Source organism: Colletotrichum fioriniae, assembly GCF_027942845.1.
Source record: "Colletotrichum fioriniae strain IMI 355084 chromosome Unknown scaffold_2, whole genome shotgun sequence".
In the NCBI taxonomy this organism is placed as follows: domain Eukaryota; kingdom Fungi; phylum Ascomycota; class Sordariomycetes; order Glomerellales; family Glomerellaceae; genus Colletotrichum; species Colletotrichum fioriniae.
Window position 1 is genome coordinate 3,015,924 of NW_027076838.1, and position 26,727 is coordinate 3,042,650.

At 50.3% G+C, this 26,727-nt stretch overlaps 7 protein-coding genes across 7 annotated transcripts; 1 reads left to right on the forward strand and 6 right to left on the reverse strand.

Annotated features, from left to right (window-relative positions):
- Positions 1-2,368: 2,368 nt before the first annotated feature.
- N0V96_002625 (uncharacterized protein) lies at positions 2,369-3,793 on the reverse strand (the record flags this gene model as incomplete). The annotated part of the gene is made up of 4 exons (XM_053187337.2): positions 2,369-2,669; positions 2,748-3,064; positions 3,163-3,720; positions 3,773-3,793. 4 exons carry the CDS (start codon positions 3,791-3,793, stop codon positions 2,369-2,371), a joined length of 1,197 nt encoding a protein of 398 aa, XP_053054841.2.
- A 3,423-nt stretch (positions 3,794-7,216) lies between these two features.
- Positions 7,217-9,048, reverse strand: N0V96_002626 (uncharacterized protein; the record flags this gene model as incomplete). The annotated part of the gene is made up of 5 exons (XM_053187335.2): positions 7,217-7,810; positions 7,872-8,227; positions 8,299-8,474; positions 8,535-8,816; positions 8,876-9,048. 5 exons carry the CDS (start codon positions 9,046-9,048, stop codon positions 7,217-7,219), a joined length of 1,581 nt encoding a protein of 526 aa, XP_053054839.2.
- A 1,246-nt stretch (positions 9,049-10,294) lies between these two features.
- On the reverse strand, positions 10,295-11,194 carry N0V96_002627 (uncharacterized protein; the record flags this gene model as incomplete). Its single annotated transcript, XM_065756580.1, has 1 exon — positions 10,295-11,194. The coding sequence occupies one exon, from the start codon at positions 11,192-11,194 to the stop codon at positions 10,295-10,297; it is 900 nt and encodes a 299-aa protein (XP_065614949.1).
- Positions 11,195-13,447: 2,253 nt separating this feature from the next.
- N0V96_002628 (uncharacterized protein) lies at positions 13,448-14,893 on the reverse strand (the record flags this gene model as incomplete). Its single annotated transcript, XM_053187333.2, has 3 exons — positions 13,448-14,190; positions 14,250-14,553; positions 14,621-14,893. 3 exons carry the CDS (start codon positions 14,891-14,893, stop codon positions 13,448-13,450), a joined length of 1,320 nt encoding a protein of 439 aa, XP_053054837.2.
- An 801-nt stretch (positions 14,894-15,694) lies between these two features.
- On the forward strand, positions 15,695-17,212 carry N0V96_002629 (uncharacterized protein; the record flags this gene model as incomplete). Its single annotated transcript, XM_053187332.2, has 2 exons — positions 15,695-16,009; positions 16,067-17,212. The coding sequence occupies 2 exons, from the start codon at positions 15,695-15,697 to the stop codon at positions 17,210-17,212; spliced, it is 1,461 nt and encodes a 486-aa protein (XP_053054836.1).
- Positions 17,213-17,515: 303 nt separating this feature from the next.
- N0V96_002630 (uncharacterized protein) lies at positions 17,516-19,196 on the reverse strand (the record flags this gene model as incomplete). The annotated part of the gene is made up of 5 exons (XM_065756581.1): positions 17,516-18,148; positions 18,214-18,599; positions 18,664-18,880; positions 18,930-19,002; positions 19,051-19,196. 5 exons carry the CDS (start codon positions 19,194-19,196, stop codon positions 17,516-17,518), a joined length of 1,455 nt encoding a protein of 484 aa, XP_065614950.1.
- A 5,993-nt stretch (positions 19,197-25,189) lies between these two features.
- On the reverse strand, positions 25,190-25,927 carry N0V96_002631 (uncharacterized protein; the record flags this gene model as incomplete). The annotated part of the gene is made up of 1 exon (XM_053187330.2): positions 25,190-25,927. One exon carries the CDS (start codon positions 25,925-25,927, stop codon positions 25,190-25,192), a length of 738 nt encoding a protein of 245 aa, XP_053054834.1.
- Positions 25,928-26,727: the final 800 nt, after the last annotated feature.

The window sequence follows — 26,727 nt, forward strand, 5'->3', positions numbered from 1 at the left end:
GATCACTGCGAGATATTCAGGGTCCACCTTCCTGCTCGTCTTTGCTCTGGAGGTGGGGTCAGTTGTGCCAAAGCAAGGTAAGCCGAGCCTGTCTTAGTCTGTCCTTCTCCTCCTGGGTGTGTATACATGTATCTATGGCTGAGGAGGAGAGAGGTGTGGGTGTTGTACCGTAGCCCGGTGGGTGTGTTGCGAGTAAGCATCAGTCGAGAAAGACGAGGAGCACGTAGCCAGAGTCTAGCCCATCAAACGCCAGCCTAACCCGGTCGAGCAAGGATCGTCGATGGGCAGACAGAACCGAATTGCTGCGTGGGCAGAAATTCCGAGGCGGAAGGGGGGGGTGGAACTGGGCAGAACGATCCGCCTCGGCATCATACACTTTCGTCGCTTGTTTTATTTGTTAGCGGCGCCGTCACAGCCACAGTTGCAAACGGCTCGACAAAAAGGTTTTCTCCTCACGTGTTTTTGGCTGCTGCTACTGCTGCTGCACTGCTACGGAAGCATGCCCGAGGAAACGGGCTGGCTCGGCCTAGTCTCCTTTTCGTCGAGCTGGAGCAACCTTTCGCAACTTGACACTTTTACAACTCAAAACTACTGCAAGTCAGAGTCGTGACAGTGACGCTTGAACCCGAGTTAACCCCTTGTATGACCCGCGATAGATTTGACATGACTGACTTGACTGACTGGTGTACTAGCGGCCCCCGACACACACACATTCATACCTAGGCACTCACACTCAGAGGGCACACACAGGGACATACCACACACACCAGCACATACATAACACGAACAGGGGCTCAACCTTTGGAACACAAAAAGAAAAAGCGTCATACAAATAGAGTTTACGTGGCGTCGGCTAGCCGACGTCATCCCCGTCCCAGTAAGGTTGCCTGGAAACAGTCAGTCTGAGCCCAGCCACAATTCTCGCTGTTAGGGCTGCTATTCAACCGTCCGTCTCTTCTCTTGTGGAATGTCGACCGGGGACCGGCTTCTTGGCCTCAGCTTCTTCTTTTTTTTCTCTTTTGCACCAGCGCCAACAACCCCCGAGAGAAGCCTGCCGGTGGGCTTCCCAAATTGCCGTCAAATGCGCCCTTCGGGGGCAGCCTCAAACCTTATTGTTATCAGACACTAGATGCCAAATTCCCCCGAACATTTCATCCTTTTCCCTTATGCCCTTTTTCGGGCAGCTGTGGTTTCACATGTCTCTTTTAGGTCGCCATGAATCTCAGGCTCGGTCAAACAGGAACACCCTTGACTATCGCCAGCTCGCACCCCCCTTCCGCTTCCTTACGGATCCCTATGTGCTATCTTTCACATCCATTCCTGTCGTATAATCCACCGCTGGTATGCTGGCTTGCCGCTTGAGACTCGCAGCGTATAAGTGAGAAGTGATGGTCAGCGTACTTGTCTGGCCTATCACGGTTCCCTCTCAATCGGACCGCTCCGTGATGTGTCTTTATTAAGGTTCAGCCATTGCACGGCGACCTGGTAAGCGGAGGTATTGCCAGACAAGAACTAGCCAAAATTGCCCACTTGCCTGGGAATCATTTCGAGAGGCTTGCACGGGTAGCTATTTTCTCCTTAGGTTGCACAAAGCTAAGTGAACCTGAAGCTTTCAGGGATAGCGAAAGCGAATTACCGTGAGATCGAACATCCGGCGAACTCTCTTTGCGCTTCTCGTTGATTTGACAGCTCCTGCGCTTATTATGGCTCACGGCGCTTGCCTTCTCCCTGCTTCCCTTGAGAGGGCACAGTTGCGAGCCGACTCTGTGCAGAGCAGAAGAAACGGATCACACAGAGGTCCATGTCTTCTCGTCGCTGTTTCTTTTGGTCAGAGTTTTTCCCTACACACCCTCCCCCCGTTCCCCCCTTGTGGGTTGCGAGATCTCGTGTGCTTGGACGAGCTTGCCATCGGGTGTCCCGAATGCAGTCTGTCTGTTACGCTGTTCAAAAGTTTAGTTGTCGGCAATTCATCCTTAGTAGCCAGGCGCACAGGGCTGACCAACGGTGTGGCAGAAGCTACCATTCTGCTGGTTCAGTTTGACAGTTCATGCATTGTCAAAGATTCGACAACATCGAGCATATTTGCATTTAGCCTATTGCGGCAAACAATGTTCCCAGTGCCGGGTCTTTTTCTGCTATGGTGGTTCGGCTTCTCCCGAGAACCAATCGATTTGGGCCGGTGAGTCTTCTATTTTGCTGCTAGCTCAGCTTATTTGTTGCTAAAGACGAGTGCCTACTCCCCCTCCTACACCACCATCTCCCGAAGTGTAATGCTTCGTAAAGTCATAGCCCAGTGCTTGTGCGCCCTGCCAGGAGAACCTTTTTGTGAGCCTAACTACAAAACCGAAAAGGAATAACGATCAAAACGTCAGAGTGGCCTGTCATCCAAACTCACCTTGCTCAGTTCCTTCAGCTTTTCTTGATCCGATTCAGCGTCTTTGCAAAGCTTGAGGAACGGGTCGGAAGCCAGCACCTCGTCGGGGTGGACGCTGAACATGCGTCGCAAATTGTCGCTGGATATCGGGTCAAGAATGTCTTGATACTTCTGTCGCCGCACTTGGTCGTAGACTTCCAGAATGCTCCGGCTCGCCTTATTGCGATGTATCCCGGACAAACACTCGTAGAGACCTTCGACGTCGACGATGCCTCCGGTGAGGCCGAGACCCCCACTACCATGACGATCGTCAGCACAACCTGCGCGCTACGGGCCACGGAAATTACCGAGCGAAAAGAGCAAAGATGCCTACAAGGGGTTGCAGAGGTGCGCTGCATCTGCAGCGAGCAAAATCCGGCCGGCAATCATTCTCTTGGCTAGCCGTTGATGGACCTTGTATGGGCTGATACTAACGAGCTTGTACTCGTCCGGTTTAGGGTGTCCAGGTAGTATACTTCTAAACCTCTCCGGCTGCCTGCCGAGAATCTCATCGGACGTCGACCCCGTGGCTTCGCCATACGTTACACGCCATAGGCCATCTTTGGTGATTTTGGCCGCCATGAACCAGTCCTTCGAGTCTAGAATGAAGTTCGAGTCTGAGTACCCAAAGCGACTAAAGTCGTAGTAGACCTGTGAGATCATCAGTTCGTCGACCTGACACTTGAGCACCCGGACTTCTGGATGGAGAGGACCACATCGACAACGGGCCGAAAGAGGGTATAACCTACGTTTGTGGCCACGATCTGCTCATCCCATGTCTTGCCTGGAAATTCGTTCCCAAACAGCGATCGCCGGACAATACTGTTAGCCCCGTCGCACCCAATAACAAAGTCCGCAAAAAGTTGTGACTTGTCCCCTGTGTCCCCGTTCTCCACGTCGACGCAGGCACGGGAATCGTCCTGACCGATTGCTGTCACCCGATGATGAAACAGGTACGTGACTGATGGTAGATGCTTCGAGTGATCGTAGATCAACCGCGCCAGGTCGCACAAGGGCAGTGCAACCATGCGATCTGGATCATCACCGTCAATCTCGTTGCTGATGCCCGCAATGCGCGTCCCGTCTGGCTTGCGCCATGCGACTCCATCGGGAAGAAACCCGTGTTTCCGCAGGTCGCCCCCCAGCCCGGCGCGATTCAGGACCTTCATCGCCGGTGAAGCGTAGTGTGTGGCTCTCGGCTTATCGTCGAGCTCCAAAGTCTGCTCGACGATCGTAACGGGAATGGCGTCCCGACCCAGAAGCAGCCCTAGCAGCTGCCCAGCAGGGCCGGCTCCGACAATGATAACCTAAACGGTATGCTCAGTCAAAGTTTGATAGTGGATAGGCCAGCGTGTTTACATTTTTCAGCCCTGGGGACATGGCTAGCTAGTCAGGAGGGGGTGGTGTGCTTGTCAAAGAAGGTTCGGTCACCCAATTGTTATGGGGATATTGCGAAAGAGGCTCGGGAGGGTTCACGCGAAGATAATTATCTGGTAAATTTGATGTACGGTGTATCCGTACGTGTAATGATATGTGCTTCAGGTCAAATGTAAGATACAGCAGGGCGTGTGCATCTGTGACTATACAGAGTACACTCAGGGCCTGTTTTGAAGTAAAAGAACCTTTGCAGTTATGAACTCGTTGGAAGTTACACTCGATGATGCGTTGCTCACTCACTCTACGTCTCATGTGAATACCGCATGATCCCCGTTCCCCCGCGCCCATCACCGGCGCGGGCACCGGAACTCCTCCACATCCAGGATGAACGCTCGCCGGACGTGGCCTCCACAAACACCCGTGGACCCCACCATCCATCACCCAGCGATGTAACAATGTTGTGTGTGTCCCCCACATGGGGTACTATCTAATTAGATTGCCTTAGTTTTCTCTTCATCAGGCACCTAGGTGGCCCACTGATTGTTGGCCTGACTATTTTCGGCATGGCTGTATTTCAAAAATCGAACGGTTTGCGGAGTCTCTTTGTCAAAAAGCAGCGAGTTAAACCCCGCAACCGTCGTCCCGTCGGAAAGAGGACCCATGTGAGGCAGGTGGTAGCATTTTGAGAGGCCGGCACGAGCAGGCATACGGACATGGCCTATGAACGCACGTATCGGCAGGGCAAGCCACAAGCACATTTTAGTCTAGTTTGGCATCAGAGCGATCCAAGATGCTGTCAAGTCTGGTCGGGCGAGTCATATGTCTCCGATTCTGGGCAGTACCAAGAATAGCGGGAATCTGGGAAATCAATTCTGGAGAGACTCGCCAAACTTTGGAAATATTGAAACTACTAGACTACTACTGAACTACGGAGTACTACTCGTACGTGTATGCGTGCTACTGTGACGCGCTTCTTGACTGCTATCAGTTTAGTAAGCTAATCCGGCCGGCCGCAAGGGCAAAGAACACCTTATCCAAGATCTCTGAAGGAACCGAATGCAGAAATTCCGCCTGTGCCGATCGTCTTCGGAGCTTGACGCCGACGCTATCAAGTTCTTGAAACATCCCGTAAGGTCCGAACGCTGCATAGCTACCCAACTGCCACGGCTCCTGGGCGTGAAGGAACTCGATCACTGACTTGCGCATCTGCTTTCCAGTCTGTTGTGCACCAGGAGCAAATGAAAGATCAAATCCACCAAAAAGAAAAAGCAAATCCACCGCGTGATGAGCTCCATTTGAGGGTTGCCAGGGATTGCACTCATCAACGAGATATCGATAGGCGGGTTTGTTTGCTGCCCTAAATAGGCGAGCAATGTTCTCCGCTGGGAGAAGAAATTTGTAGTCGTTCATGAAGTCCATTGCCCCTATCTTGGAAGCTGAAGCTCTGTCAGAGTGAATGTTGTAGAGTTTTTTAAGTGTGTCCTGGTGATCGCCGGCATAGTTGAAAGCTTGAGCAATCTCTGAAGCTTCCATTTTCCATATGCCCTCTCGCCAGAGAACGGCCTGTTTGCGAAGGTTAATTGGAAGGAGGGAAACCAGCTCAAGACCATGGGTACAACACATACCTCGTCTCGAACATCACCTATCATCACGCTCTCCGCAGCCCCTATTGCCGTCTCCCACCCAACGAGAGTAGGATCCACTTGAAGGAACCACGAATGTATTCCAGCCAGTTCCATGGCCTTCACCAATTTTTCAACAGGGGCTGTGCTCAAGTCAAAGTCACCCAGTGTACCAAGATGATTCACGAGTGTTTGGCGTATAGCAGAAGCATTTGTCCTTGGCTGAGGAGGAGAAAGGTACAGCGAGCCAGAAGAGAGCAAGACTCTTCTCACTCTGAGGCCGGCTGCTATGTGGGCGTGGCAGTATACCGCTCCAGCACTTTCTCCAGCCAGTGAGACATCATTCTACACAAGCCCGTCAGTGGTCTCCTGTCTTTGACAGATGGGAATGTGACTTAGTACCGGGTCACCTCCAAAATCCGAAATATGATCGGTGACCCATCTCAGGGCCAATGATTGATCTTTCAGAGCGAGGTTACTTGAGCTACTTTCGCTTCCGAACGCGAAGATGTTGAGTCTGTACTGAATTGTCACGACAATGACGGGTTTACTCAGGCTTACGGAGTCTTCCACAATTCTTCTCGTGTCTAAAGTTTGCAGCTGTCAGTGCCTAGTATGCTAGCGCTAATACGACACATTTCACGAAGGACCTTTTGGGTGCGGATAGGGGGACATAGCGGAAAGCAGGGCGCAGTTCGTACCGCACACGCCAGAGGCAGCGCTTCCAAAAGTAACCGCCTGTGAGCCGCCTGAGATGTCCGTGTTAGTCAAAACATCAGCCCCTGATGTTGACAAGCCTACCGTGTATCCAGACCAAAACAGGCAATCTTTGGTCGGTCAGCAGTTCTTGTGATTTGGGCACCGTTACGTCCAAGTTGAGGCATCGAAACTCATCTTCGGCCTCAACGGGTAGCCTGTGCTCAGGAGGTATACGCAATAGATGCCCTACATCAACTTTGACTTGCGGACACCGAGGGCTGTGAATACAAGAACTAGTCAGCCTTCCTTCACCGAAAACTATGGGTGGTGTTCAGACCGAACGTCAAAAAGAACGTACCCAAACTCAGTACAGTTGATGTCTTGCGGAAAGGCCTCTATTGGCTCAGGTTCCGCGAATCGCGAAACAATCTTGCCATATGGGATGCCTCTAAACTGTGCGATCGTCCCTAGATCAACGCCACGTAGAGTTGAACCAAGAGATTTGCTTTCCAGAGTATAGGCCATCATTATCTCAATGGCATAGGAAAGAATAAACAGAGTTACGCTAATTCTGGCAGGATTCCCAACTGTAATCCGAGCTTTAGGTCATCTCCGTGGGACAGGATACACCGGACGAAAGACCAAGTGTCAAGTGGAGGACACTGGATGAGTAATGATGGTTTCCCCGCGGTCAGGACCTCTATCTTCGCAAGTCGACCCCGCATCAGGTGACTATTTCCGCGGCAAAAACACACACATAGACACACATAAACACCCACACCCCCTCTGCTTCGACGTTGAAGTGCAGTTAAACTATCACTTAATTACCAAGAAATCTCGTGATTATTCGCGTGAAGATACTGATCAGGAATCCCGATGGCCATTGAAAGCACACAGACATATTGGAAGGGTGCCACACATGAAATTCTTGAGGCAACCAGTGTTTGGTGTTTTGATCACATATTCAAGGAGTAACGGCCGTTAGGTAGAAGACCAGTGAACGTCCCGAAAATACGGGAGATTCTTCTAAAAACCGATGAATACCACCCGATGCCTTTGACAAGCATACCCTCGCCTGAAGCTCCCGACTTGGTCCGTGGACCATCTATTGATGGAACAGGAATGCCTCCCAACCCTTTAGGAGGGTGTCCAGCCCAATCTTTCCACCCAATTCGAGGAGCAAATCATATCGTGCCGTGCTGGCCCCGGTCTCCTTGTAAGCTCTCGTCCCATCTTGGTACACCACCCGCCCGCCGGCATCTTGAAACCGCTTCCATGGAGCTTGACCATGAACAAAGTCAACTACGTCCGTGACAAATGATTCGGCGGACTTTCGCTGCTCCTCTCCGAGATGTTCGTTATAGTTTTGGAAGAGGAATGCCACGTCGAGGACATGGGTGCTGTAGCCCCTAAATGGCCCTTCCCACGGATTGGGCTCGGCAAACTCCAACAAATAGGAGTCGCCGTGAAAGCTGTTGGCAAATGACTCTGCCGTCGCCCGAAATCCAATATCAGAGGCGAATTGCAGAACTCGGATGAAAGCCTCATCGTCGTTTGTGGTGTCATTAATGTCGTATGCCTGCAGAATCTGCGCAGCAATGCCGGCATGGTGTGACAGAGCTGTGTTGATGATTTGCGTGAAAGAGGCTGCGATGTTCTTCTTGCGCTGGAAAAGACCCATAAACCCAAATATGCTCGCCTGTGTGGTTGGTTTAGTAACATTAAGCCGAGAATGTGACCGAAATGTTGATGGAACTCACATCCAAGGGGGCGTACCCGACCATGACAGCTTTGCAAGAAGTTGTCTTGGGAATTAGCTTCCCAGCTGACGCTATCTCGAACGTCGGCACGAACGGGACTGTTTCTTCATCGAGAACCGGCAGAAATGGAAGGCTTCTGCCAATCTTCGCGGATAGTTCTTCGGGGGATGCCCTTGACAAGATCTTGACACGTTCACTCGAACTCACACCTTCAGCTCCCAAAGCTTTGAGAACGCCTTTGTACGCCTGCTCAGCCACTCCGAGATCCAGGGGTGTGAGAGACGGCGGCGAGCCTCCCAAGATGATGATTTGAGAGGCAAGAGCTTTCTCAGAGTATAATAGACGGCCCGCCGAGACTAGAAAAAAGTAAGAGATGCGGTTTCGGTTTCGAGACCGAAAGGCCGAGGGACCGACGGATAAGACTTACTGCCTCCAGCACTTTCACCTACGACGGTCACACGCTGAGGATTTCCCCCGAATCCCGACACGTATTTTCCCACCCACTCCAAAGCCGTCCTCTGATCATGATGGCCTTGATTGCTCTTGAATCCCTCCTTGCGAAGCTCTTCTGATGTCAAAAATCCAGGGATACCGAGACGGTAACTATTTAGACATGTTAGTGGCGAAACTTAGAACGAGCCATGCGTTGGAAGTATGTTATACTTGATGTTGATAGCGATGATGGGCTTTCCAAGCTTGTTTGAATGTTGGACTATGCGCTTGGTATCATACTGAGGCCACCAGTTGGATCCCGTGCCGAATCCTCCGCCGTGAATAAAAACCAGAACCGGCACCTGTGTTAGATCCCCAATCTCCAGAGGCGCTGTGAGATTCAGATTAAGACATTCAGTCCCAGAGAGACCGGGGAACTTGGGTGTTGGGAGTGACTTCTGGATGATCATGTGCTCATTCTTCACTCCATCTGGGTCGGATATGGCTTGCGGACTGACAGACACGATTAACTAAATGATTTGATATTGCCAAAGAACATGAGGATAACACACCCGTGGTGTGTAGCGTTGAGTCCGCTACCATCATACTGGACAAGCTTTGCATTGTCGAACCAGTGCTGCAGAGTAGCATACTTGAGGCCGAGGAACTGGATAACGCCGTCGGATGCTTGGCCCTTTATTTTCCCAATGATCGGGTGATCGAAGTCTTGGGCAATTGAGGCCATATTGGTTATTCAGTGCTTCCGAACCTCAAAATAGCTGATCAAAGATTTGATACCGATAGATGAGATGCTCTCTTTATCGATGAATTTAATGTGGCTAAGATAATGTACGATCCAGGGTCAAACCGAACGGAGACTTCAACAAAGACTTCGGAAACGGATATCCTCAACTTGACGGCTTGAAGCAGATTCTGATTTATCGCTTTCACTTCGAATTGGTGAATAATGCTGATTCCACGCCCTGAAGGCAAGTGACCGGATCACCCGGAGCGAATCCCGCGATGCATCTCGTCTTGCTGATGAAGCTCCTAATAGCTACCCCACGTTACCCCGCATGGGATTTCAAGCAGCTCGATAGCTCCCCCACATACAGTTGCTGCGAGAATCGCGTCAGCAACGCGTCAAACCATCCATCGCGCCTTGAGCATTGGCTGCGTTTGCTAGAAGGAACGTCATACTGGACTGTCTTCTATGAACCAGGCTGGTCGGTATACGTCCGGCGTCATCGAAGCCTCGCATTCTCTCCAAGTGGTATCATGAAGACTGTGGCACAGCCCGCAGCTCATGCCGCCAGCTGATATTAACTCTAGCGCTAGCCCTATCAGTCTTGTCCAACACTGCTCTATCTGCGCTTTGATACGCTTTGCAAGACTTGATGGTAGCAATGAAACCGAGTCTTATCTGATGATGACGGTGGACTAGTTGCGAGGTTGATTGGCTCGGACGGGAGTGTTCGTAGCAGGGAAGCTCTGCGGAGATATCATGCCCGCATAATTTTATTCATTGGTTTCTTGATGACTGATCACACGCCTGCGGGACGGTACACGTTTGATATACCTCCCCACGTATAGTACAATGCAGATCGCGCCTTCTATGCACTAATTCTGCGGTTGACAGGCAGGCCCTGCAGCCTCCATCTCTCGCTCGTATGCCCGTGCCAATCGCTCTAGAACATCGCCCATCCTGACTGTGATACCCCATACCCATACCTAGTGACACATCGTTAACTGTCAAGTGCCAGAGAAGACAAGAAGTAGATGGAGTGACTTACGTCTTGAAGGAATAGACTGCAGGTTTTAGCCAAGCCTGCAGCGATGGATGCGCTCTCATCTGTATCATAGTCCGATTCCTCTAGGACGTCTTTGATCTTCATGAGAAGGTCTAGTTCAGCTGCACTGGGCTCGATACCTCGTTTCCTATCTAATTCGATTCCATGAGCCCATTTAGTGGTGAATAGTACTATCCAATATTAGTTCATCTCAATGCATAGTCTTCCACCTGTGGAGTAGCGCTTACCATTGTCCCAGGCTGCAACCGCGTGCTCTACGCTCCATCGGAAAGCAGCTGTTTTACGTATGAGCATGTGACCCATCTTCACTGGTAGCTGAATACCCTCCAGCGTCTTCTCGATGGCCTTCACGCAGTCGCGGTTTCTTTCCAGCTTCGTGTTCGCGAACGTGGTGACATTGCTGTCAACGGTACTTGGGTCTTCAGCGAGCAGACAGAGACGATCAAAACTCTTGGTGTTATCAAACAGTCGGATGTAGGCGGCTCTGAGGATCGCATGTGAGCTGAAACACAGCGACGTAATGTCATTGTCGTCCATGTCCTCAAGCTGGCCTTCTCGAGTTTGCTTGAGTAGCACGTGGCACCTGTCCAAAGAGATCAAGACATTTGTCAGAAGAGAGCTCCCTAGAGAGGGTTTCCCGGCTGTTGAACGAAAGGAGAAAACCGCCGATGTTTCCGAAAGTTGGGAGAGTTGCCAGGTGTGTATGAGAATAGCATGCACCAGGATGAGCGCAGAAAATGGTGAGATGTTGTATGATTCGAACCTGGATTCATCGGTGTTCTCGGCCAAGACATCTTCCAGAATGTCCTTGGTGGTTCTCGAGTTTTTCTTTCTGTAAGCGGCTCGCAGCTCTCGCCACTCGTTGGCTGATAACGCATTCCAGAGGTTTTCATCATGGAAGTGCTCAATTTCTAGATCCTGAGTGGCATTGAAGGCAGGACCAAGGCCGTAGATGATGGTGTTGACCGTGTTTGTCACATATATGGCACCGAGAAGTCTTTTCCATGATTCGCGTTGCACCCAGTCTGCCCATGTTGAACTCAGGAGGTCCACGTTGTCTTGTTGCAGCTGGCGCCGCATCTTTGCGTACAACTACAAATATGTCAGCATTGATTCTGGACTCTCTATTGAATGTGATAGCATCACTGGAATATGGGCTAAAACCTACTAAAGTATAATGGCTACACTCCCCTATTGACTGAGCCGCCAAGTCTTTGTCGCCGCTGAATGTCGCGAAGAACGTCAGGAGAAACTTTGTTTGCATGACCCAGAGTGGACAGTCCCTCGTGAGTATCTACAGGATACAAAATCATCAGTTCTTAAGCACGCCTGGAATATGAGATCAGAGAGGTAGCAACTCACTGGCTCAATCAGCCTCAGCGCAAGATCCCAAAGACGCCGGGCTCGACGGCGATCTAAGCGGTAGAGACCCCCAATACTGCACATGGCCAGTATCAGGGGACTGGGAATATCACCATGCGAAATAGTCTGGAGGTGGACCAAGGGCAGGTGGCAATGAAAGCACTCCACGTAACTGGAGAGAAAGCTCTGACAAGCCTTCAACGGAGGGATGTCCTTGGATATGTCAGGCCCAGTAAGTCTCTTATTCACATCTCTGCAAATTGAGTCATGCATAGGCTTGTCCATTGTGAGACTTGGCTTCGTACATCGCTTGTTCTCAAGCAGACGCGGAAGGTTGCGCCCAGTAACGGCTTGGGACGTAGACTTATGGGCTTTTGACTGAGTCTCCTCATTTGCGTGAGGAAGACTCCTCACAAAAGCGCTTGAATTCTCTGGAGGGCTGGCAGTTGAGTCATTCGAAGCTTCAAGGCCAGTACCTGTATTCGATAATCCCATCCAATCTGGAGCGTCGAGGAAACCAAAGTCATGTGTGAAGTCGAACGGCTCCTCAGGTATGGGCAATACCGACTGCGAAATTGGATCTGCGAGAAAAGAGTCCAAGGAGCCAAGAGCTGAGTCATTTTCTGGAAGCGAAGGGTAGCCGTTTGGCACATGGCTCCTATTCGTGGTTCCTTCCGTGAGCTGGGTTCGTAAGTCATCAAAGACTGTCCCTCGGGTCATGGGTAGATCTTGGGGTCGACTGCTGTCAAAGATCGTTTCGGGATGGGTGTCGAAAAACATGTCCAAGGCGTCTGCTGAATCCGAAATGGAAATATTGTGCGTTTGTGGCGGAGTGAGAGCCGCTTGCCCGCGCTGCCGCAATTGGTGAATCTCCCTCGAGATGTCCTTAGGCTGCGTTGAGACCACGATGCTATTGGAAACTAAAGTTGACGAGCAAGAGTCTCTCCTAGGGCCATCTCCTAGCGAGGGCTGGCTCAGAGGGGTGCGATAGGCGCGCTGCCGTTTAGGGGCATTTTCCCTTTCACTCGAAGTTGCCTCTGACGACGCATCATCGTCGTCAGAAGGATCATCGACGACTTTACTGTTGTGTTCCGCATGTAGGGTCTTTTCATGCCGCGTGACGAGGTCTCTGTCTTCTCATTAATCTCTAATCATCGCTCAGACAGTGCCAGGCTTTTTTAAGGGTCCCTCACTTTCTTGAGTATGTCTTCAAACAGTACTGGCAGGCATAAGGCTTCTCGTTTGTGTGACTTCGCTCATGACGGATGCAATGCTCACTGCGTTTGAAGACCTTTGGACAGTGGGCACACTTGTAAGGGCGAGCGGTCCTGCGAGCACGCTTTTCCCCTGCCTTTGCCGTTTCGGTCGACGCGACTAGCTGTCCGGGACCATGGACGGGCAAGGATGTGGAGGAGGACATGGGGTACAAAGTTTCTGAGTTTGGTGACGGACGAGAGAACTCAAGTAAGATGTTTGTCGATAAGGTGTGCGACGGGTATCTTGAGAATAAAGTAAGACGAGCAGTAAGTTCTATGGCGTTGTTGGGGAGAATATGGGGAAACGCGACTCAGTTTGTTGGAGTATCGTCCACCAGCAACCAACCAGACCGCATCGTCATTGAGGATCGACATAATAGCGCCAAGACGGACACGGGGAACGCCCGCGGGCCGCCGCAGCGTGCACAATTAGTTGATCAGTAAGTTATTATCAACTCTTCGCTACCATGGCGGTTGCGGGGAAAAGTGTGGGGTTCATCGCATTTGTGTCCACCGGCATTGAGAATATTGGATCTGAGATGGCTTTGTACAAATATGCTGGTTGCTATTGGCCTTAATGCTCCGTTTGACCCATGCAGACGTGTGGCTCCTGTATGTTACAGCTCGGACGAAACGCAACCAATGACTCGAAAGACGGAACACGGGCGGATCGCCCTCCGTCGTTCCCCGTCGCGCTCTTCAGCTACCTAGCTAACTATGGTACAACCATTCCCTTCGTGTCAACCTTGACGCTTCCCAAGTAAAATCCATCTCTTTCTGCTTGAAACCATTCAGACTTGAGAACTTCAGCTCTTCTGTTGTTGCGTGGCGTGAATCGGACTTTGAAGGGTTTGGGGAGTGTATTGATGCCCGGTTCATAAGCTTCATCGGATAGATCTACCGGCAGTTCGTTGCCGTTCGGGTCCAATGCCGGCTCAATCTTGAAGGCCCACAAGATCTTGGCCAATGTGATGAACAGGCTGTTCTCGGCCAGATGCATGCCAGGGCAGATGCGTCTGCCTCCACCAAAGTCAAAATGGTCACGAGCTTGAGCGTCTCCCTGAGCGGCGTAAAAGCCAGCCTTTTCAGGATATGCCAGGTAACGTGATGGGTTGAAATCTTCAGGGTCAGTCCATTTATCAGAGCTGAAATGTAGGACATATTGCGGAATGGCAACAACGGTGTCCTTCGGGATGTAATAGTCCTTATAGACAACGTCCGATGTCGTATAATGTGGGCTTCCTATCGTGGTGACTGGCCGGATGCGAAGGACCTCTTTCCCAGTTGCTCTGATATAGGGCAGGTTGGCTTCGTCTGCAAAAGTTGGCGATCTCTCGTCGCCAATCACTCGCGATAACTCTTCGTTGGCAATATCCTGCACTCTAGGATTCGCCGCCAGGTATAGAATGCAACTGTTCAATGCTGAAGAAGTCGTCTCAGACCCGGCCTCAATCATGGCTTTCCTCGAAATTAGTGCTCCACATGCAATTCATAGGGGAGCTGGAGATGATCCTTACAGCCTGCAACAAAACCGGCCTGAACATCAGTAATGCCGAGTTTCTCAAAGTCTGACTCCATGAACTGCTTCACGAAGCATTCAGGGGCTTTCTTTTCAGCCACTGAAGTCCTCAAGCCATCCCAGTAATGCATCCAGATTTTCCTCTGCCTTCCGTACGCTCGAATGGCAGCCGGGCGCCACCACTGGAGAAACGATGGAAGATTGGCAAGAAGGGGAAACATGTCAGCGATGTAAGCGCCAGGCTCTGCAACTTCGGTGAAGTCTTTCAGAAGGTCGTAAATCTGGCGCACATCTTCGCAGTCCTGCATTTTCAGACTAGCGGTTAGTTGTCCTCTTCTTCGAAGACTTGACACAGAGACAACTACGTACCCACTTAGGAACACGGAGTCCGTATGTACTCGTAAGCACAACCGATGTCGTGTATCTGCGGACATGCATATAGAAACTCTCTTGGTCATTATTATCGGTCGCGATATCGTAGAGGAGTTGCTTGGCCTCAAACTCTTGTGATGGCTTGTAGGTGTCCGAAGCTTTTGGCGTAAGAAGCTTGTGCACAATTGTTCGCAATTGCCGCCATTTGGATCCGTAAGTCAAAAGTAGAAGCCTGTTGCTCCCGGACAGAAGGTCAGAGAGTACCGGCATCGGTGACCTTCCAGAGGTTTTTGCCGATTGTTTGTCAAATATTTCGCGTACTGCATCTGGGCTGTTGACAAAAACCCAATTTTCCCAGCCGAGGCGAACTTTGACAATTTCGCCATAATCTTGAGCCCATCGCTGGACTTGTCGATGTGGTGCTGAACCTAGTTGTGGCGCGTTACCTAACAAAGGCCAACCCTTTGGCCCTGGAATGGGCTTATACCCCTTCGGAGTGGCAGTTGTTCTGCTCTTGATGTAAAAGTGAGCAACAACTATGGTAATAGAGAGAAAACTTAATAGCTTGAGTAACGACATCGCGTATAATCACGTTGTGATAGCAATTAAAGTCTGCCCTGCCTGTTCGAACTCAATGTGAAATTGTGCAGACAACAGTCTAATAGCCACCTTTCATAACAGGTGGTGTTTCTTAGTCCGGGACACTCTATGCACACCGAACCGTTGTGCCCGCATTGGAGCACGAGCCCACTTCGGCGACTTTGTCAGTCATGACAGAGCCACCACATCCCCGCACACTAAGAGACATGTCTGGACTGGAATCCCACACAGGTCGTCTCAGCACGACAACGAAGCTCTCCGGGCCTCCACACGCTCCAACTTACAAACTGCCGCAAAGGCCGTGTGGAGTAGCTGCTCAAGCTCAGATAGCTCCATGTGGGGTGAAGCTTTCAGCAACGGACAGGGGAGCATTTCGTACAAAAGCGATAGATAGCTCCATTGAACCGTCGTCATCGTCAGCCCCTCACCAGCAACCCCTCCTCGCATTCTCAGAGCTAGCTTTACTTCACAATGGCAGCGCCAAAAGATCTCAAGCCGAAGGACTTCCAACACGCCTTCCACTGGGCGGCGACGCAGCAAGACGGAGCAGTTCCCTCCTTTGCGACGCGCCCGAACGATCCGTACGCTTATCAGCCTGGATTCAACAACAGCTTCGAGTCTGAGGCTATCGCTGGCACCATTCCAAGAGGCCAGAATAGCCCGAGAAGCATCAGATATGGATTGTACGCCGAACAGGTGACGGCTTCGGCCTTTGTCGCGCCCAGGCATTCCAACAAGAAAGCTTGGCTATATCGGTCGCGACCCGCTGTTGCTCACCAGGGATTTGTAAGTCCTCAATTCTTCAATCGGTCTTGGAGTTTGTCGCTAATTTTTCTCTTGTAGACCGATCTTCCCGATAACAAAGACACTGAGTCGACTTTCATCCCGATCAACCCCCGAGTTCACGTCTCTCCAACTCAATTGGCGTGGAAGCCATTCCCGATCCCTGACGGCCAAGATCTGGACTTTGTCGATGGCCTCAAGACTGTCGCCGGCTCCGGCGATCCAACTCTTCGGGAAGGTCTCGCCACTCATGTCTACCTTTGCAATAAGAGCATGACGAAAAGAGCCTTTGCAAACTCCGACGGCGACTGGCTTATTGTGCCTCAGCAAGGTGCCCTAGACATCCAAACCGAGTTCGGTTTCTTGTACGTGCAGCCTGGTGAGATTTGCGTTATCCAGCGTGGTCTTCGCTTCAAGGTCAATGTCGAAGGACCGACTCGTGGGTACATCCTAGAGATCTGGGGTTCAAACTGGGAGCTTCCCGAGTTGGGTCCTTTGGGAGCGAACGGGCTGGCCAACGCGCGCGACTTCCTGCACCCGGTTGCCGCATACGAGGTTACGAAAGACGACCCCTGGGATATCGTGTACAAGATCGGCGGAAAGTTCTTCAACAGCACACAACGGCACTGCCCCTTCGATGTGGTTGCGTGGCATGGAAACTACGTCCCGTTTAAGTACGATCTCACCAAATTCGTCAATGTGGGCTCTATCTCTGTGGACCACATTGATCCGTCCATCTTCTGTGTCTTGACAGCCAAGTCGCGTGATCCAGCCGCGCCCCTGGCCGACTTCTTGATCTTCTCCCCTAGATGGGACGTCGCATCTCACACCTATCGCCCGCCCTACTACCACAGAAACTGTGCATCTGAGCTGATGGGCCTGATTTACGGCGAATACGGAGGTCGGTCTGACGAGTTCCAGCCCGGAAGTATCTCATTCGAGTGTGGATTTGTGCCTCATGGCGTTGCATATGAGCAATTCGCTGCTGCGTCCAAGGCGGATCCCCCTCAAATGCAGATCTCGCTCGGCTCCATTGCCTTCATGTTTGAGACGAGCCGAGCTCTCACCATCACCGACTATGCTTGGAACAGCAAGGAGAAGCATGAGCACGATCCCAAGATGTGGGATGACTTGGTCGACAATTTCTCCCAGTTTGAAATTGACCCTAAACTTTTGAGGTCTAACAAGGCAAACCACCTGAGTTGAGCACTTGTAGGCGAGGAGAGATTTTGAACGAGTTATGCTTAACATGATTCAGTGGCTTCGTATCGCCGGGAAAGCTACGTAGTATAGAATAAAGGAAGGCAACGAACGATTCCATCGATGTTATTAATGAACTAATAGTTGAAAGGGAATTTGTGACGAAACTGTTTCTTGCAATCACCAAATAAGACTGTAAGTAAGGTGGCTGATCTGGCCTTCTCGGTAGATAGTACATATGCCCTCCAAACTTTGGACGTCTCGAGGCCCTACTTCTGCGGTGGCCAGGAGGATACTTAACCTGCAGTCTCAGACAATAGGATTGTAGAACCTCATCCGATTCTGAGGATCCCATTTCGCCTTCAGCCCTCTCAACTTTTCCAACCTCCATTCGTCCCATCCATAAACAGCCTCGAGTGACTCAATTCCATGAGCATAATTCACATATGCCCTCAAGCGCTCAGGCTCGTGGCTTGCCTCGAGCAGATGCCCCCTGAGTTTTGCTCCGTACTCTTGAGCAAGCTCATCAAGAGACGAGTTCGGCTTGTACATGATGTACGACGTGACCAAAATATCATCGTCTCGGTGCGGGAAAGCTGAGCTCTTCTCATCGACGGCTTTCACCCCGTGAGTCGAATATCCCTCAAGGAGAAAGAAAGACCCGGCAAATTCAGGGTTGCGGTTCGACATGTCGGCAATGTCATCAAATACTTTCCGGACGGCGGGCAAGTCATAGGTCTTCAGGCCGATCGGGTATCGCAGGCCCGTGTAGCCTTTGGCGCATCCCACACTATCACTGCTCATGAAGGTTAAGCCAGCCAAGTCTGGCATAGGTGCCATGCCAGCCTCCACGTTTATATGATCAATATCGTAGAGAGGCTTCGCATACTCTGTAGACTTTTCGAAGGTGTCGTCCGATATGATGGCGTACCAGATGATGGGCTATCCTCATTTAGCGGTCATGATTCTCTTCGAAAATAGGCGCTTTTGCGGGATGATGGACTTACTCGCCTGGGGTCGATTTCAGGGATGTTGACAAAATACATCCAATGCGTAACTTCCGGCGGCTGAGTCTTCATCATCTCGTTGGTCAGATTGAGAATCTCCTCAAGCTTATCGCCGAGATAAATGAGTATTTGATAAGACCACTTGGTGTTCTTGACATCGTGGACTCGGTACTGCCACTCAGTGACGATGCCAAAGTTGTGGCCGGCTCCTCTCAAAGCCCAGAAGAGGTCGGGGTTCTCGTCATCGGACGCTGTGACGAGCTTCCCATCGGGAAGAACAACTTTGGCCGAGATGACTTGGTCCGAAGCCAGCCCATACTGGCCCTGAAGCCACCCGTGGCCACCTCCCAGAACTGGGGCAGAAATGCCAACGCACTCGCAAATTCCTGTCACTTTTCATTGTTAGCAAAACTTTGAGAGTCGGAAGGATTGACTTCTACGATGACACACCGGTTTGCTTGCCTGCTGCCCACAGGGTACTGACAACCTCCTTAACACTTGCTCCGCCTCCAATTGTGGCAGTCTCGCCATCTTCAGAGATGACAACTTGGTCCATGCCGCGAAGGTCGATAGACACCACATTCTTAGCTAGATGGAGCGATTCTGTTGCACCGTGACCTCCAGATCTGGCGAGAAAAGGAAGGCCATTCCCATTTGCATAACGAATCTGTAGAGAACGGTTAGGGGTACAAGAGGCTGTCTTTCGCAGAACATACTGTCACTTGGATGTCGCTCTCTGTGTAGACGTTGACAACAACTCCAACGTCCGGTGCATGCCAGTCGCGCCACCTATTTGTATAATTGTCAAAAAGGGGTTCATTTGGAAGTACGACCGACGCTTTGGGTGATAGCTGTGTGGAGAGCTGCCACCAGGGTGCCTTGTCTCCATCCGTCAAAGACGACAGGCCGAAGCTGTCCAGAATATTCTGCGACGAGGTCGTGTAGTTCAGTGCCCATGAAAGACCGAGAGCGAGGATCTCCATCTTTACTTGTGCGTCTGTGTTTCAGTGTTCGTGCGGTAATGTATAACAGAATAGATTGAGCATAATCGAGGGTGCCGTCAGCTTGGGCTTGAAAGAAATCTACTTGCTGACATCACGTGCTAAGGTAAGAATGGGCAATTTGTAAACTACTGCTAATTAGTAAGTATCTATTAATACTAGATAGATAAGATCGTCAAGACACAAGACAAAGCAGTTATGTCACTGGGGCACTTGGATGACAAAAGATCCATCATGAAGTGGATACTCTACGATGAAGCCGGAAGAACAGCCGTCGTTTATTTTGCATTCCGGAACTGAACCACTCCTTCATTTTCCGATTCGTATTCTGTCAACAGTTCTGTGATGTTACATAAACTTACTGCGTGCACTCAGCCTGATACTACAAGAAGGAAGCCCTAGGCGCCTAGCAGTGTGCTTGCTATTGCCGGAGGCTGACTGGTTCGCCATCGGGGGCACAGCAGTCGTTGGTGCATGGGATCAACCCAATGGCAAGGCTCAATGAGTGCATCCATCACATGATCCCGCCCGGTTACACCAGTCACAAAAATCAGGCTGAGAGGCGGGGACGAAATGATGACTTCTCCCTGAGACAACATCTTTCACTCTTGAGTCTACACGTATTGACATTTTACCTTACCTTAGGTACCTAGAGTGCCCTATCTAATATCATGGCGCTCGCGTTGCGTCATGCCTCGCTCTTGAAACCGGAGATACGATTAGCTCAAGCAGTCTCGGAGTTCGAAGCTTCGCTTGACTCCCCACAAAAGGCATCATTCAGGAATGAGCGCTCTACAGCTTGCACCAAATCCCCAACTGAGGGCGATGTGATGCAATTCACTGCTGAAATTGATCGGCAAGCTCGTCAGAAGCGGCTCTCCTCCCGATGCTTCGGGCCTCGTCTGACAAACTTGCTCCAGGCAGTCCAACAATTTGCTGCTTTGGGCGACGTGGTGGTAGGCGGATCCCAGAATCTCGTTGCGTGCGGGGTGTGGGCAGCAGTCAGGATGACCTTACATGTGAGTATATCTGCATGTGGGTTAAACAAGCAGGTGGTGTTGTGGCTTACTGGCTGTTCAAGATTTGTATCGGGTTCTCCTCGTATATGGATAAACTCTCACTCCTTTTCATGGCCGCTGGTAGACAGGCACCACGACATCAGGCAATGGCTTTGGTTTATCCCAAATCCAAAGAGCTGCAAAACCATCTCTGCGAGTATTTTATCGTCGTCACTCATATCTGCCATCGAGTCCAGTCTTTCGCGCGGAAATCAACATTTGGACAATTGGCGACTTCCCTCAATGACTCAGACATCAAGAACTTCCAATCTGATCTTGTTCTATGGTCTACGTCAATTAATGAGGAGGTCAATTTGTTGCTCAACCGGCATCATGAAAATGAGGCTCGTTTGAGCGCGAAAGCACGAGCATTGGCAGCTCGCTGGTCGACCTCTACAGCACATCGATTTGACGTCGAAAAGAAGTCAAAATGGCTTGATAACTGCTCTACCTACGATTTTCAGACAACTTGGAAGCAGATGCAGAAGCTTGGTTCAACCTCGTTGCTCGCAAGGTCTAGCGAATATGAGCAATGGAAAAGGCTCCACTCGTCAACATCAGTTCTCTTCAGTGGCAAAATCGGCGCCGGAAAGTCAGTCACGATGGCAAATGTTGTGAGCGATCTCAGTCATGACAGAGAGGCTATTGTTCTTTACTTCTTCTGTCGGTATGATATCCCAGAGAGCTTGAATCACCGGACGATTCTTGGCAGTCTGGCCAGGCAGTACCTCACCTGTTTTCCTATCGGCAGTGATGTCTTCGCAGATGACGTATCATCACCCCACCTAGGAGTCGAAGATTTAGCCCAAGTCTTGAAAATGGAATCAACGAAGGAAAACCAGAAGTTTATAATTGTGGATGGTCTCGACGATTGTTGTGCTGAGGAACGTCGAATCGTGTTAAATCAGCTCAGAGAGATCCAGCCATCATCGAAGTGGCACTTGGGAATTTCGGCCCAATTATCAGCAGATCAACTCATCAGGACCCAACTTGAACCCAAGTGGAACATCTTGCTTCCCAACGAAAATCCAGACATCGAATTCTTTGTCGATGTTGAGATTCAAGCTCGGCTCAAGGATGGTCGTTTGACCGTTAAAGATCCTGCTTTGATCCAAGACATCAAGACAGCTCTGATCGAAGGGGCAAATGGAATGTGAGTGCCACTTTTAGACAAGTAATATTTACCGTTCAGGCTTTTGATCTTAATCGATACCCTTCCATGTTACTAATTTGAGAATAGGTTCCTCTGGGTGGCTCTCCAACTTGATGCCATTTGCTGGGAAAACTCAGACTTCGACATACGAGCAGCAATCACGTCACTTCCTCGAGATCTCGAAACAACATATGCTCGAATTCTGGAAAGATCAACTGCCCGAGACTCTCATAAATATTATGTCCGAGTCCTCAAGTTCCTTGCTGCGGCATATGAACCATTGACATCAGCTCAAATACGAGAGATGGCAAGCGTGACCATAGGTCAAGACATATTTGACCCAAAAAGACAGATAAACAACATTGACAATATTCTTGGTTTCTGCGGCAGTTTAGTTATGACAGATGAAGAGGAGGGTACCGTAAGATTTGTACACCATAGTGCCAAGAGCTTTTGCCAAGGTTCTCTGGGTAACATCTCGACCTGGCAGTTCACTGCAGAGGAAGCTCACAATGAGCTTGGTGGCACCATCCTGACGTATTTGAACTACTCGATCTTTGAGACCAAGCTTTCAAGAAATGTGGTTCCGGAAATAGACGCTGGGAAAATCTCAACTGGGATCATACGTCAAACAGTCCACGATTCACGGCGTTCTTTACGATTGGCAGGGAGTTTCTTCAAGCCAAAGACAGGACGCAGCCGCCAGATTGGGCATATCCTTGCGCAAAATTCTAAGGACACGGGAATTGTTGTTCCCGACCATCCTTTTCTCGCATATGCAAAGGAATTTTGGTTACTACACACACGGTATAAGATCGAGCCATCCACTCAACGCTTGTGGGTCAATCTGATCAGTGAGGTTGTCATTTCGAATCTCCGAACCCTTCCATTCGTGGCGGCGGCCTGGGTCAATGTGGAAGTACCACAAGAACCTGCTGCTTTTGCAGGCTTGTTTTGGTCTATACAAAACTCCCATATCCCAATGTTTGATCATGCTATCGACTTGGGTAAAAATGCTTCGTCATTCTTCTTACAATACCGCCGCGTAGTGGCACTTCGTCGGATGTTCAAATCACTTTCGTCACTTTCCTCACTATCACCTTCCTCAGGCGATAACCCTCCAGTATTACCACGTCCGATTATAGAGGCACACATGATCTCACACCTACTCCCAATCTCAATATCATTAAACACCTTGGAGTTCACCAAATGGATAGAATCCAATATTGAGCCAGCGAAGTGCAACAAGACACTCATGGGAAGTGTCAGCGCCCTAAGCACTTACAATAATTCTTCGATCGAGCTCTCTCTAGGATCTATCGAATCCACTGGACCATATGAGCTGGATGCGACAATGACACAGGTTGCTGTTCTGGGAGGTTTCCCTGGCACCCTAGATGTACCTCGAACATTCAAGCTCCTCCCCAAATATCCTATACACGACTTCGTGGACTCTCCAACAGCAACATCTCAGGCATTACTTTTCATACTACAGAGCAATGTCCCACACGAGATATTTCTAAGAAAGTTTACTTCGTGCCTCAAGGGCGAATTGGATCTCAAGTCCCTCAGCAATATAAGAGTCTACTCTATCCTCAAATTATTGGCAGACTCTTGTGAACTTAATTCACTTATTGTTTCCCGCCTCCGAGAAAGATTGGTGGATGCGATCTACACCGAAGATGAAATGCGGAACCAAATTTTCCGTCGTGCCTGTCTCATGGGGAACTTCGAAATCGCTATTCAGACGCGACCTCGTCCAGAATGGGAGGGCCTGAGACCAGCATATAGGGGTGATGAGATTAACCTTGTTCTACAAACCGTATCGGAAGAGAGATTCAGGCTTGCAATATGGCTAGTAAATGATGGTGCATCGTATCCGTCAAACGATATCGATGCCTCCGGATGCTATTGCTCCACCCTTCGTCGAGCCATGCTGCTGAGGAACTGGCACCTCGCGTCAGCGTTGCTTAAGCATGGGGCTTCGACAATAGGACTGGCTAGATTTTGCTCTCGAATGGAGTTGGCACATTTTTGCGTCCTACACAACGACCTCAACGGCATCGTATTCCTGGCTAGGGCAACGAAAGGCGAAGCCTTAAACACCCCCTCTGCAGGGTCCGTGTTCAACAGCTTCGCTCCAATACAGCTCGCAGCTTTCAGGGACTCTGACTGGTGCCGAATCTATTCCATTCAAGCCCTGATAACCGAAGGTGCTAAGCTCAGGTCCATGACAACCGATAGCTATATGCTCTCGATCGAGGAGAAACTGGAAAGGCTTGTTATCAGCATTGGTCGAAATTCTGCACGAGACGCCGGGGAATACTTACATTCTCTGAGAGGAATTTACTCCCAAAATAAAAAAGTCCTAAAGGTCAGCAGTAAGATTGTTTGTCTTGTTGCAACACTCACTGGGAAGTTTGTCTCAGCATACTGTCAGCCTTTGTCTCAGCCCCAACCAAGCAACGAGGACGTCCTAGAGTACTTCAGCGATTCTGTGGTTTTGATGAGTATCTTTCTCAAATCGCCCAGAGCTGCAGGCTTTCACAAGACAGACTTGATCCTGTCTCTGCGAGAAATCACAGGGGCCTTATCGCGTCTTGACAACGTTTCAGACCCCTCTTCCCTAGAGGGGCCTTTGAAGTCGGCACCGATAACTTGGAAGGTACAGATGAGACTTCTACAGGTCATCGATCTCATCTTGAAAAGCACAATTTCGGCTCAATCTGAGCAGCGACCAAGGAAATCCCATGTGATACCCGAAATCCTGTGTGCCGACCTGTTGCATACATCCATAGCCTCTAAACCTACTGCCTTAGATGGAGATTGCATGGCATCGACAAGTCAATTTGCACTACAGTTCAAGTACTTTCGAAATGTGCTAGAAGACGGCTTTAACGCAAATGGCCTCACATGGCTCTTACAGTGCTTACTCATCCTTGGTAAAAAGTTCTCAGGAGAATCTCTGATTCATTTCGCGACCGATCTCGACCTCACCTATATGAGCAACTCATGGCTTAACAGCGGTGAAAGTCCGCATCCAATCCCAGTCACTATACGAGACAAGCTTCGATGTTTTGGCTGCAGAAAGGATACTGTGGATACCCTTGACGAGGTGTTGATTTCTTTCAAGCTAATGTCTCGAGCTCCGATGAGAGGGCCCGTCGTTCGCTAAGGACATGGAGCCAACTGGTCCTGTCTTTTGGAAGAATTAACGCGAATTCTGATATACAGACGATTTGGGCATCGATGGCATAGGAGTATTCAAGACGTCTAGCCCCATTGTGTGTTGCGATATAATGAGAACCTTAGGATGGAAGGAAAGACTCTGTCCGCGTATGTGGGAATTACAGAGACGGCTGCCGGCTCAAGGAGTTTACTTGAGTAGATGGGGTCCATCTTGGACGAATCCGCTCGGAATTTCACACTGGATTCGTAGGTCACTCATGTGGAACAAAGCGTGAGTTTCCTCGTCAATAAATTTCCTTTCTATCCTGGCTATCTCCTAATAAAGAAACACCTTGGAGAAAACATGTAAAGCTCGTGCCATTTTAGCAATGGCAAAGACTGTGTGGGTTCCCCTGAACCATCCATCAACCTGTTCCCTTCGCTCTCCTATCAGAACGGTTGATATCTAGGCTTAGATCGCATATGCCGCGTTCTCGATCTGCCGCCCCTACCTCGAAAGGGACGGCTAGGCCGCCAGGTGTAAAGTACCTTAACCCCATATTGTAAGCCAAAATAGCATGGTTGATCCTCATTGTCTAGCCACAGAGGTCCTTGGCCCAGCAGTTCTCATCAATGAACCTCTTAGCAACAGTCTCGGCACTTTCCTTGGGGTTGCAGGTACCCTGGCGAACGAAGAGAGTGCGAGCAGCGTTACCACCGCCGCAGCCTGCACCACCCTGAGCAAACGCGTTCCAAGGAGACAAGGTCCAGGCGCGGTGACCGGCGGGGAAGCCAGCAAGACTGGGCATGGAGTTGGTGGGTCTCAGGCCGTTGTAGATGCGGCCTTCATACTCGTTGTTATCCTGCAGTGAGCCGTCCGCAACGCCGTTGGTGTAATGTCTCCAGCGGATGACCTGGTCCCAGCTGAAGCCTCCAAGCGCCGCGTACTCCTGCTCGTTGGGGTACGGGCTGAACTCGCCCAGAGTGCCGGAGACCTGGATGAAGTTGGCTGCGGCCGCGATCTCGTAGACGTAGCCGTTGCCGTTGAACATGTTGCTGAGGAAGCCGACGGCGGTGCTCTCGCTGGCGGTGGTGGAGACGTAGCCGTCATTGTCGCGGCTGGCGCCGTTGTCGGCGCCGACTGCGTGGTTGTACATGCTGACGTTGGGCACAATCTGGAGGATCTGGCTGGCTCCTCTAGGGGCGAAGAGGCCGGCGGCGCGCATCTCGGTAGGGGTTCTGGTGTCGGCGCGCCAAACACTGAACTGAGCGTTGCAGACTGCAGTCCATAGTTGGAGCACAAGCACAACGAAAAGGTTATTGAGGGATATCATGTTGATGATGAACCGTGTCAGCGGCAAGACAAATTGTTGACGAAGGAGAAAAGAGTGTAAGAACAGGCTTGAAAAGCAGCCTGAGTCAACAAGAGATGGAGGTGAGGTTGGTAGTTGAGTTGATAAAGAGTGTGGTGATTGTGATGATCCAAAGTGTAAGTAAGTTGGTGAGAAGTGATCCTATCTTTATACTTACCTTGTTGCTTACGATCCTCAGTGTTTCTGTCTCAAGAAAACATGTTGCTTGAGATCTTGGCTGCGGGCTTCTAATCGCCGAGCATCATCAGGTCGATAATGGGCATAACGGGCATCCCGAGACCGAGACTAACTGCCGGCATCAGAACTCCGTACAAGTTTTCTTGTCTAAGCCTCTACGGAGCTCTCCAGCTTGGCTCTGTCAAGACGAGACGAGTTGTCACCAGACACACGCTATAGCCACAGCCGCGAAGATTGCCAACTAAACCAGTGTTGGAAAAGGTCTATGAAAGTAAATTAAACATACACAATTTATTACACCTCGACTCAGCTATGGATCGTTTCTTTCAGTATTGACGTGCCTTCAACAACGTTGGCATTCTTCCTAACCCCCAAAAACTTTATCAAAGCTATGCGGAGACACGTCTCGTATTTAGCTATATGGACAGCTCTTGGCGGTCGCAGTGTTTCTTGGCACCTAAAGCCAGCCTTGAAGGGCTATCCGAAAATGGCTATCCCAGTCTCTCACATCAGACGATCCCAATCATGACCAGGATGAGATCGACGGCTATTGGATGATACGTATCACTCGCAGCTGAAAGGAC